At 41.5% G+C, this 12,374-nt stretch overlaps 1 protein-coding gene and 2 non-coding genes across 3 annotated transcripts; 1 reads left to right on the top strand and 2 right to left on the bottom strand.

Moving 5' to 3' along the window:
• Positions 1–608: 608 nt before the first annotated feature.
• ddx54 (DEAD (Asp-Glu-Ala-Asp) box polypeptide 54) lies at positions 609–11,232 on the bottom strand. Its single transcript, XM_034896985.1, has 20 exons — positions 10,961–11,232; positions 10,084–10,210; positions 7,348–7,418; positions 7,065–7,253; positions 6,891–6,940; positions 6,738–6,779; positions 6,511–6,606; positions 6,292–6,413; positions 6,098–6,159; positions 5,637–5,768; positions 5,323–5,533; positions 5,015–5,146; positions 4,673–4,894; positions 4,507–4,580; positions 4,198–4,407; positions 2,751–2,899; positions 2,559–2,672; positions 2,343–2,453; positions 2,110–2,243; positions 609–1,504 (listed from the first exon to the last, which is right to left on the bottom strand). The coding sequence occupies exons 1-20, from the start codon at positions 11,060–11,062 to the stop codon at positions 1,239–1,241; spliced, it is 2,616 nt and encodes an 871-aa protein (XP_034752876.1). The 5' UTR covers positions 11,063–11,232; the 3' UTR covers positions 609–1,238.
• On the bottom strand, positions 10,772–10,843 carry trnac-gca. The gene has a single exon. It is a non-coding gene; the product is annotated as a tRNA-Cys (tRNA).
• A 576-nt stretch (positions 11,233–11,808) lies between the features above and the next one.
• Positions 11,809–11,880, top strand: trnac-gca. The gene has a single exon. It is a non-coding gene; the product is annotated as a tRNA-Cys (tRNA).
• Positions 11,881–12,374: the final 494 nt, after the last annotated feature.

Below are 12,374 nucleotides of genomic sequence, written 5' to 3'. Positions count from 1 at the left end.
GTGGAGCACAGCAGACTTCAACCTTTTGAAGACATTGATTTGTAGTGCTGGTTTTTCACCTAAAGAGTGCAGCATTGTACCTAATGAAGATGTTTTATTTCATTATTAGTAGAAAAATTAAAAGGAGTTAATCTTAGGTCTACATACCACACAATCTTTGACTTCAACTCTCTCATTGAACACAATTTGGTGGAGAACATTACCTTTCCAGGGATGAATAACCTTGTTTGCTGCGCACACATATTATATCTATCTATCTATCTATCTATCTATCTAGAGAGAGATGGATAGAGAGACAGAGAGAGATAAAAAGAGATGAAATAGAGAGATAGATATATAGATAGACAGAAATAAAAAGATATAGACTGTATAATTTTGGACTGTGCATGCACCATTAAGAAGCGGTAGGACTCAGTTCACACAAACCAGTACCTCATTTTGCATTTCACATCATCCACTGGAGTACAAACTGGGAACAATCCAGAAGGCAGAAGACAGGGAACAAAGTCACATCAAACACTCTGTGGTTTCCCTGCCAGGGTTTTCATTTAAAGCAACTAAATGTCCAAAAGGGACACCAGATAGAGAAAGTCAGATCACAGTTCCCCTGATTCTATAACCCTGTTTAATGGAGCGCTATTATCATCCATATGTTTCTCACATCTTAAAGATTTTCTTCCAGACGCAGTCGGGCCAGAACCAGTATTGCCTGGAGCAGATCAGGGACACTTCGCAGTCGCTCCTCATCCCTTTGGCCCTTAGAGCCATTTTGGCTAGCACTTGGATTACAGTATGAGAAATAAAGCTTTAAGCTTGACAATGTATACATTTTGGAAAGTCACGTCATAAAACACACTTTTTTTTCTATTAACATGCAACGTACTACAAATGACGATGCCCCAGCAGAAAAGTCTTATTCACATCTGTATTTTGACATCCGGTAATAATGTGTATAGATATATCTCAGTACTCAAAAACAATCAGCCAACACACATATGAGTTCATTGGGTCATTCTTATACATACTCCGTGTCAAATCCAGACTTCAGTAGTTCCTCTCTACAGTCTAGAAATGCTTTCCTCAACTCATCTTCTGCTTTAATCCACAACCACGAAAGACCCTGTGAAATTATTTAAAGTGGTTTGCGAAGATAATTGTATTCATCATCCAGTCTCTAATGACTGCCCTCCATCTTAACTATCTCATGCCTCCGTGATAGTTGTCCCTCTGGGTCCTCCTCAGAGTCTCTTCCTCATCTTACCTTTCTTTTGACCACCCCGTCCAAAACCTGACTTACTGACTTCTCCGACCCACTGTTTGTTCTTGTTACGGAGATTCTTTAGGCCTCCACTCTGCAGAAACTGATGCTTCTGGTGTATCTTGCGCTGCTTCAGGATCTGCTCGGGCGTCTTCAGCTCTGAGCGCACTTTGCGGCCACCGGGTGTCTGCTGGGGTCCTACAGGGCTCTGAAAGTTAGGATTACCGCCACGACCCCGACCACGGCCTGCGAGACCAAAAGATACAGAAACAAGTATTAAGAAAACAATATTAGTTGTAGAACATGTAGAACTGAAAAAGCATGTACAAAGTGCTTTCTCTTTCCGGTCAGAATGAAAGCAAACTCAACACTGTTGGAGGTTGGCTAATTCATTACTTATCATTATTCGTTATTTATTTTTCCGTTTATGTATGTGATGGCTGGCTATGAATGATATGGCAGAGAGTTATATCAGAAGACAGATACCATCTTATATTTATCCTTTACATATTGTTAACCATGCTCTTTTTGTTGACAGATAACATGGTCATGTGACTTTCTATATCTTGGCCATCACCAGTTACTTCCTGGTTGCCTGGGGACTGCTCAGAGTCACTTTTACACTTTGACTTTGGTACGGATAAACCAAACGAGAAAAACAGTGTTAATTAGAGTTTTAGACAATGATGAACTTTTGCTTTAAAATTTGTGGCCTCTGAATAAATACATTTAAAAAAAACATTGACATTTATTATATTATATTTATGAAGTACATTTTATTAATTATTTCTTTTGTACCAAAACAGTCTATCAGATGTAATGGCTTATTTCAGATGATGATGCTCTCCTACCTCCTCCTGGCCTGCTCCCTCCTCTTCCTCTCCCTCTTCCTCTCCCTCCTCTTCCTCTTCCTCTTCCTCCTCCTTCACCATCTGAGCCAGATCCTCCGTCATCAACCTTGTATTTCTTCTTCCACTCCTCGTAACTGACTTGCAGTTAAGTAGCACAACGTCTTAACAATACAGATAAATGTAGCCAGAGTGAGAGAGAATAGTAAAATTGAACAAGTAAACAAAGAGGATACAAGTTCTTCCTGTTCTTCTTGTTGTTGATGACCTGTCCACCATCTGTTCTGATCTTCTTCTTCTGGTCCTCCTTTCCTGCTTCTCTTACAAAGCGCTTCTTCTTACGGTCCCTATAAATGACAAACTCTAAATTATAAATCTAAATTTAATCAAAAGAAAAACATAGGTGTCAAAAACAGGGGGATTTAGAGTGAATAAGTGATTTAAATGGTCACCATTTCATTATGCTCTTGTGCTGGTTTAACTTGGCTCCATCATCTCCCATGAGGTCCAGGACGGCCGAGGAGGCCTGCTGGTCAAAGGCAGTGCCCTCTCCGCCGAGACTTAACCTATCATCACACCAAACATGGGGAGGTTATCACAAGCAAATAGTATATTTTTAAACATCACAATGGTTCATGCCTCACCCTCTCTCAGAGTTAAAGTCCTTGGGTCTGTAGGGGATGTAAAAGTCCTCATCTTTGCCCAACTGTCTGCTTCTCTTGTTCTTTTGCCCTTCTTCCCCGTCTTCCTGCAGGCGTCTCCTTTTGCCACCTACGACCACAGAGAACACCCCCTGGTGGGAACATGAATAATTACATGTTAAACACTGACATGAGGTTTGCATTTAACTATAGAAAAGGACGATTTGTTACAAGTATTGACATAGAGACGCTGCTCTGTTTTAACAAATCTTCTTAGAGATTAAAAAAAGAAATCTATAAGAACTCTATCATATCACATATAATAGATCTTTTTTTTGTTCCTACTTCAGTTGAATGTGGGACAGTGGTAAATGACATTTCTTCCTTAGTAAAATAAAATGCACATTAACACTCACTAGAGCATTGGCATCTAGACTCAAGATGCCAACACTTGTTCCTGTGCTCTAATAAAAAAAATGTCAAACCATAAGATTTAATAAAACAAAGCAGCAGCTCTGAGAAAATAGCGCAAGTCCCGTAGATTGTATTGAGAGTCCACCTATCAGTCTTGCTGCCAATTTTCTCCCAGAGGCCAGTTGCAGTACAATTTCAGGTAGTTGCACAGCGTTTTTTCCTTAATGGTACCTGCTCGACTCACACTCGTCTTCCTTTTTTAAGTGCAGATTAGTACCGCCTCATGCCTGAGGTGAGCCGTGGCGGGTCGTCATAACAGGAAACTGCCGTGACCTAACGCAACACACACACACAGAACGCCAAAGGTGTGTTGTTTTTGCTTCTCGCCGTGTTGCCATAGCCGGAAGGCAAGTTAGTTTCTAATGAACCTGGAGGCAGCAAAAATACATAAAAAAAAAAAAAAACGCTGGATGAACTATTTACCGATAAACACCGCGGTTTTGTTCAGGACCCCCTGCCGTCTGTCGCTAGCAATGATGACACAGTGATTAATGATAATCCTCTCTGACCAATCAGTAGTTTGAAGGTTTTCATGTCATCTTTTGGTATCGCCTCAGCTTGCTTGGAACCTCGACTGAGGCAGTACTACAAAAAGTACCTGTTAGCTTTTTTTCGAGACTAGATTTGAGGCAAGTTGAGTAGCTACCATGCAGTGGAAAACGCCATAAATCTTGTTGAGGTAAAAATTGTCTCGCAATATTGGTCACAGGTGCAGCCGATCTGACCTGGTTGTTCTTCTAATACACCTGGCTTTAAAGATGAGTGTGGCTTTGACCTCTAAATTAATAGTGTTGAAATATCATCTCGTTCTCGTGAACCCAATCTCTTGTCTCGTCTGAGACGAGTGTCTCATCCCACCCCTACTATATCATCAGTGCTCCACATGTAGGTCTTACAAAAACGCTTCAGTAAAAACACACTGTTGATGCCTGGTTTCAAATCATAATACCACAGTGGCATGAAAGGTTTTTTTTGCCTTAAAATCATCCTCTTCTTCGCCCGTGGTGTGTGTGAAATCATCGTCGACGCTGGTGGAGGGCTTGACGGGCTGGTGTAGCTTGCTTTCTGCTGCCAGGTTGTCTCTCCGTTTGCTGTATTTGTCCACCAGTCGCGTGTCCTTAGACCGTTTGGTTCGCATCACCTCACCAGCCTGCGTCTTACTGTTAGAGTTGATTTCAAAGATAGTCTACAGTAGACAAAGGGGGATTTTTTTATGTTTTACCACCATGTTAGCAGTGAATTTCAGCAGTATAAGATATCTGAATTACTATCTACAGTAACTCACCGATTTGGATTTGTAGCCTTTGATGGCATCAACTATTTGAAGGCGCTCCAGTTCCGTTTTCTCCAAACCGGATACTGAAACAAGATCAATCAAATGCTGTTACCAACCACTGCCTGAGTACCATCATCAATGTTCTCTTCTTAGCTCATCCTCCTGATAAACTGACCTAGTAATGGATGGACAGACATGCTGGACAGATCTGTGTTTTTGACCCGTCTGAAGGACTCAGGTGAGGGGTTTGGTCGAGACTTAAGATACTGCTTGTAGGCGTTCTCTGAGACATGGTGCATGTTTTGCAGGTCCAGGGAGTTCTCGTGAATCGTCGTCAGATGAGAACTTTCATCATCCAGTATACTCTGAGGGACCCGACCAAACACACCCTCTGAATCTGGAGGAAAAGTTTAGATTGGAGAAAGAGAAACAGTAGAGAGCCAACGATTGTGTCAACTACTTAATCCAAGAGTTAATTTATGAGTTGGAGTCCTTGCAGGCATCCCGTGAAGTCTACCTTGTGTGTGTTCATGTGTAGCGAATTGAACGGGCCTTCCAAGGAAGAGGTGAAGGTCGTAGACAAAAGGCATCTCATCTGGACAAATCAAACTGTAGGCTATGCCGCTGCGTCCAGCACGTCCCACACGGCCTGGTGGGAAAAGACAGATGACAGATGGAAAATAGTTCATCATTTATCATATCAACCTCTTCCCTTCTTCATCCCTTCTTCCACTTGATAGAATTTAGTAAAAAAAAAAAAAAAAAAAAAAAAAACTTTGATTAGGGGCACACTCTTGAATGTAATTAGTTGTCTAAGCCACTCACCAACTCTGTGCAAGAAGAGCTTGGGCTTGGAGGGGAAGTTGTAGTTGATGACATTGTCCAGCATGGGGATGTCTATACCACGAGCAGCAACATCTGTCACAATTAGCACCATGGCTTTCCGATGCACAAATTTCCCTATGTTGATCTTCCTGGCGGTCTGATCGAGGGAGCTGTAGATATAGGCACACTCCACACCTTCTGAAGTCAGCAGCTGGAGAGCAAAACAAAAGAAAGCACCATAAATCAAAGCTGATGAGTGTTTTTTCCACAACTTGACTTACTGAGAGTGTTTCACTATGCAGTTTGTATCTTACCTCCTTGATGTACTCTACATGGTGTTTGGTGGCTACAAAAACCACCGTCTGCTCCTGAGGCTTCACTACATTCCTCAGCAGGTAGAGCAGCAGTGCCTGCTTTTCATCCATACGCACATGGAAAAATGACAGCTGAGGAAAGACCAGAGAAATACAGATTTTGCACGGGATGCCCAGATATAAAGAGATGATTTAGCTCCAAGCTTTAGATGCAACATGCACCTTTGATGGTCATACTTATTTAAGTTATTATAACAGTCAGTTATTGACTCAGTTACTGACATCACAAAATGTCACATTAAACTGATTGTTGAGAGCATCCTTAATTTGTTTATCATCATAAAACACATGAAGTTTTTTTTATAAATAAAATTATGTTTTTCTCTTTAAAGCTTGGTTTATATGGTTAGAACAGTTCTTTTTTTAATGTTTAATAAACTTTATAAAAAATGTTTATTTACCTTAATCTGGTCACTGAGTTTGGAATCCACATCTAAACGAATCAACACTGGTTCAGTCAGCCCTGGACATATAAAATAAAAGCATATTTAGTTAGCTTGGGTTGTTAGCCATACTATGATTAAGGGGATGGTCTTCAAAAACATCTTCAAATCCTGATGGATTGATGTTAAACAGAGCGGTTGAGTGATCTCACCAGCTCTGGCAAACTCCACCAGCAGTTTGGGCAGAGTGGCAGAGAACAGCAGAGTCTGTCTGGTGTCTGGAAGCCTCCGGATGATCTCCTGAAGCTGTTCAGCAAAACCCATTTCAAACAACCTGAGTGGAAGCAAAGCACCGACACGTTCACACATGCAAGTATGAGTCCAAGCTGTGAAATGAAAATATGACACCTTTAAACTATTCCAATTCCCACCTGTCAGCCTCATCAAACACCACGTACTCCACGTTGTGCAGCTTCAGATTCATCTCGCTGACAACGTGCATGAGACGACCAGGGGTACCGATGATTCTGGGGGGGGGGGGGGGGGGGGGGGGGGGGGGGGGGGGGGGGGGGGGGAGTGCAGAGATCATACCTCCAACATATTGTCCATGGATGGTGAGAAACGACAAAACAAGTTAGCGTTACAACAAAACACTCACATGTCGGGGTTCTCATGAAGAGCAGCAAACTGATCATCCATTCTGGAAAGGAGAAAAGACATTTAGATGGATTTCAGTTAAAATGGCAATTGTACGGATCTCAGAGTACAACATGAAACAGGCAGAAGCAGCAAAAATTGTGGGCTCGCGCACCTGTCTCCACCAAGGATCAAGGCAGTCCTTAGGCCGGTGTATTTCCCCAACTATAAGACCACAGCACAGTGAGAGAAAGAAATCAGGGTCACCACTAAATAGCCACAGATAACATAGATACATGGAACACAGGTTAATTACAACAACACGAAAAACTCAGTCCTCGTGTCTGACCTCTTTTGTGAATTTCATGGTCTGCAGTGCCAACTCTCTGGTAGGGGTCAAGATGAGGGCCCTGGCTCCTGTTTGGGCTTGAGGGGCTTTCAGCTTCTCGAACATGGGCACCAGGAAGGCAGCTGTTTTACCACTGCCAGTCCTAGCCATGGCTACTATATCCTTGCCATCCAGAATCACTGGGACAGTCTGAAGTGGTGAAAGGAAAATTGGGTGTATAATATTGTGACTTTAGAGGTTACAAAATGTTTGATTACGGGATTTTGAAGTGGTGCTGACTTACCTTTCTTTGGATCGGAGTAGGGACTTTGTAACCCTTTTTCATGATGCCTTTATATACAGGGTAACTGAGACCTGAAATCATACATAATGTATTTAAACAATATTGCCTCTGGGGAAAACAGTGGACCATACTTTACTTAATATAGATCAGGGCTGTAAATTAACTTTTTTGTTCACCTGCCAGTGTGGCTGGTCAATTCCAAAATCTAACAGCCACTTTCTTGCTTTCGACCCACAAGTGTTTTACTGCATGTGAAAAATAATACAAGATCTACAACACTCTGGCATGTTTATTACATAAGATAGATAGTCTTAGTGTGATCCGGTCATCGCGACTTAATTGGTTGCACGTTTGCCGAGCAGGATGAGAAGGTCAAGCTGTGTCAAGCCAGGTGTAGATAGCTGGGATAAGTGCACGTTCACTGCTTTCTTAAATAGACCACGGTATCGATCCCAGATTTACTGATGCAGAAATGGAGAAGACGCATGTAGCATTTGTTTCACCCAATGAGCAGCACCTTCTAATATAAAGTCACAAGGAGGTGAAGCACATAATATGCAAAGAGGGAAATACGGCTGTATCAAACGGAGAGAAAAAGCCCAACAGACTATAGCGGACCGACTGAATGTGTAAGGATTTAAAAATGTCTACTTAGCCTACTAGTCATTCCACATTTTTACAAAGTTGGATGCTACACTGTGTTTTAATGGACTTGTTTTGTGTGTTGGTTTTATTGCTGAGTCTGTTTTTGTGCTAAATGTGCTGGTTTTACTCCAACGTGTCGTTGAGTAGCCTACCATGTAAAGCATTATATAAATAAAACGTATTATTTAGCCTACTTTGCCTTAAAATGGAGCAGAGGGAATGAATGTTTCTCAGGAAATTTACCCTAATGACTAAGCTTAATTTCAAACCCTTATTCACAACGCAAGAACATGTTTTACAACCATATGTACAAATCTATATAAGCTATGTCTAATTCTAAATATCTTTGAACAATTAATTTTCATAAAGAACAATAAGAACAGGACAAAAAAAAGAAGTGACTTTACTACACACTGTAAGCATCTATGTAAAACAATGTCATATTCATGTTTTTTTCTTTTCTTCTCCCAAGCTCCAAGCTGACAAGTAACAGCACCAAAATAAAAAGATTAGGGTTTATTGAGGTGTTCGCTGTGTGATGAATTCACACAAAACTATATAAGTATATAGGCCACGTTATTGGTCCAGTGATGAGAGACTAATTGAGAAGGTTATGAAACCAAAGTAAGCTATAGTACCTAACACACCGGATAGTATAGTACCGGCCTAGTAACACAAACTATACTTTATTAGAGAAGGACAAGCAACAAGAAAATGAAATCATTCATTTATTGGTCTCTGACCAGTCTGCCATTTATGTCATCTGGGAATGTAGCTGCATTGTACCACTTAATCTCCGGAGCGCCTTTTATAAACCTGAAGCCGGGTGGTGTTGCTAAAAAACTCGCAATGTATAACTAGTATCGGACCGGTGGTCTCGGCCTCGAAACACTAACGGCCCACCTGGAAAAATGCAGAATCTCCCGACTGCAACTCCGCATCTGGCTGCCAGTGCAACCATTTCTAACCATCTAAACAACCGCAATAGTAGGGGTTTAAATAAAACTTGTGACAACAATAATAACAAGTTTTGCACGTTACTAATAACTGTTAAACACATTTATTTCGGATCAGGGCGGCAGCTGATTTAACACATGAGACTCCAGGATTAATCTTAGCCTAGCTGTTAGCCTGCTCTGGACCAGGCTAGCAGCAAAGAATACATCCCCATGGTTACTTGGAGGGGTTTAATTTAACCTGCTTTCGTGCAACCAAGTCAAAGCTAAATTCATCTAGGATAACTTGAATGTCCTGTCTTAATCCCCTATCCTGGTTTCATGCAACAGGCCCCTGATCTTTCATCGTGTACTTTTTCAGCTCTAAAAAAGTAGTAAAACAGGAGTAATACCTAAAAGAAGAGAAACTATCACCTTGGGTAGTGGCATTGCAACCCTACTCCAGACACATTTTAAAGTAAAGATTATTTTAGGCCTTTAGTGCTATAGGGCAGGTTGTACATTAATGGGGGGAGAGAAGGGGGAGCAACATTCAGCAAAGGGTTGCAGGTCAGAGTCTAACCTGCGGCCACTGCATTAAGGTCTAGACCTCTATATATTTGCTCTACCAGGTGAGCAAACCAGGCACCCATGATCAATTATTTGTTTAACATGGTCTCAAAGGGGCTGGAACCTTCCTGGAATTCTGGATCTGGCCCCACCCACCTTGCTCATGCTCACGCTTGGTTGACACTCTTTCGATGACTACATCCTAGCTCATCTACCTCAGGCTGGCTGGTAAAAGGGCAGCGTGCATCTAAATGACTACAACCATCGGAGATCCACCTTGGAGGATTCAGCCATAGCGGGATGGCTGTCTCACGGTGACCACCTGCACAGGCAGCCCACTTGCAGAGCTCTGCAAGCTCGCTGTCTGCAACTATTTTCATTTATCCACCACTGTGGCTGGTAGGTTGAGCAAATTCACATGCCAATGGACAAAATCACCCACATATGGTGGATGGCAGGTGTTAATTTCCATCCCTGATATAGATTATTGTTTTAGTTCAGATGACTATACACAGGTAGATTTCCAATACTGCAAGTAACCAGTGGATCCGCAGCCCTATCTGTACACTCATACAATGGGTCTTACCCATGGACTGAAAGCCTCCAGACTTCTTTTTCTTCTTGTTCTGGGCTCTGACCAGCTGCCTGGTGTCAGGCTCCACATCTGACAGGCAGTCTGATGTGGTCGGGAACCGCGGGAGTTTCCTCCCTGGCTGTGAGCCAATAAGAAAACACAACACTAGCTTGTTAACGACACAAGGGAGGTATCAAAAAGCATACAGCTATATTACCAATGCATTTGGCTGAATTCCGCCATTAAAACTACATGTTTTGTTTGTTTTTAACATAAGGAGGAGTACAAGGTGGGCATATGTTGAACACAGTATTTGTCCTACTTCACTGAACTGTTTTGAAAAATGTAGGTAAACAATTGGTATATAAGGTATGTTTACATCAATCAGAGGGACGTACATAGACATAATCTATGGAATGTATGCTCGTTTCATTGCACTTGTTCAATGTACAAATAGTGGGGTCTCACAATAAGTGTAATTATAAAGTGGCAGTGATTAAACAGATCAAGTGAAACGACAAATATAAAATTTGCATTAATGTAATAGCACATAAAGTAAAATCCCTTTCACTACAGCTACATGCTATGAACATTTCATAACGCATTCAGAGGGATAGTGTTTTGAAGATAGCAAACATGTACGGATGTTTTAATTCATCGTTAACGGGTCATATGAGTCAAGTTGGTCAAAACACCAATCAGGGGGCATCCGGATTTGAACCGGGGACCTCTTGATCTGCAGTCAAATGCTCTACCACTGAGCTATACCCCCAACGACGAGAACATAGATAGTGTGTCACAGTATCTATGTATGCAATACATTGAATACCACAACACACACAAAAGCGACCACTTGCTTAGTATGCTGCCTTAAAATGTTGTTCCTTACAGAATCATCGTCGTTGACTTCGGCAGCCAGTTCAAAGTCTCCGCTGTCAGCATTAGCTGTGTATCTCTTCTTCTTCGTCAGTTTCTTCCTTCGTTGCGCCATGTTGAAGCTTTAGAACGCTCTTAGACTACCGTCGGTAACTTTACTGTACGGTATATGAAATATAACGGGGTCAAACTAGGCAACAACGCTCATAGCAAATCAACACATAACAACACGGTGGGCAGACATGTTGTACACACGTGTGGGCTTCTTCTTCTTCTTCCCCTTCTTGTCTTCTTCTTCCTCTTCCGTTCTGGTATGGTTTGTCGTTTGTCGCTTTAATGTCAACACCGCCATCTACTGCTACGGAGCGTGTGCCTCTAGCTAGTCCAATCAAATTTCACAATTCACATCTCAAATTATGCATATTTTACACCATCTCCACTTCTTCTCAGGCCATTAGCCTTTATTGTAAATTGTGTAATTTGTATAATCCGTAACACTTTACAACGCCTCACGACAATGTAGCCTAGCAATGTTTCATTTACTCACAGAGGATGCAGACGCAGACCTTTCAATAATCAGCTAAACACAACCATAACACCATTTTCCGGTCCGGCTTTTTTCCGTAAAGAAGAATGACTGATGTTTAGCACTATGAATCCTGATTTGCAGATGTCAGGCTCTGTGGTTCATCTTTGAAGAATCTGCAATAGGTTCTCAGGTACTTCTTGTATCTTGTCAACTTTTCTCATTTCTTTTTGAAGGAGTTGAGGGACATTAATCTCTAAATGTATTTACATTTTTTATATAATGATGCCAATGTTTAGTGACTGGTCTGTCCCATTATTTCAGAATGTGTATCTGGGGGTATAGCTCAGTGGTAGAGCATTTGACTGCAGATCAAGAGGTCCCCGGTTCAAATCCGGATGCCCCCTGGTTGTTGTTTTGACCGATGTGGTGTTAATGATAAATTAAACATGGTGGGATGTTATTTGTAGGCATTATCTCAATCTGGGTGACTTCATAAAGAAATATGTTCATAGCATTTAACTTTAGTGCACAGGTTTGTAGTTTACGTTGATACATGCTGTTTGTATTTGTCTTGTTGTCACTTGATCTGTAAATCATTGCCACTTCAAAATTACACTTATTATGAGACCCGACTTTTGGCTATTTGTTGCACAAATACCAAAGACAATGTTTTTTTTTTTTTACATGAGAATTCTTAAGACATGATTCAGTTCAGTTTAGAGTTTCCCCTGATTTATGAGAGAGAACATACATCATCTGCTGCACCCTGTTTCCCCATATTTTATTGTATTAGCATTTCTGTGTGTGCACTTGAAAGGCTGACACAGATGTCTTGTAGCAGAGTTGTGAATCTCGATGACATCCTCATTCCTGCACTCATGGAACCATTGTATATCCT

This window comes from Etheostoma cragini, chromosome 16 (assembly GCF_013103735.1).
Source record: "Etheostoma cragini isolate CJK2018 chromosome 16, CSU_Ecrag_1.0, whole genome shotgun sequence".
NCBI lineage: Eukaryota > Metazoa > Chordata > Actinopteri > Perciformes > Percidae > Etheostoma > Etheostoma cragini.
The sequence above is the reverse complement of the archived record's forward strand: the minus strand, read 5'-3'. Positions and strand labels throughout refer to the sequence as shown.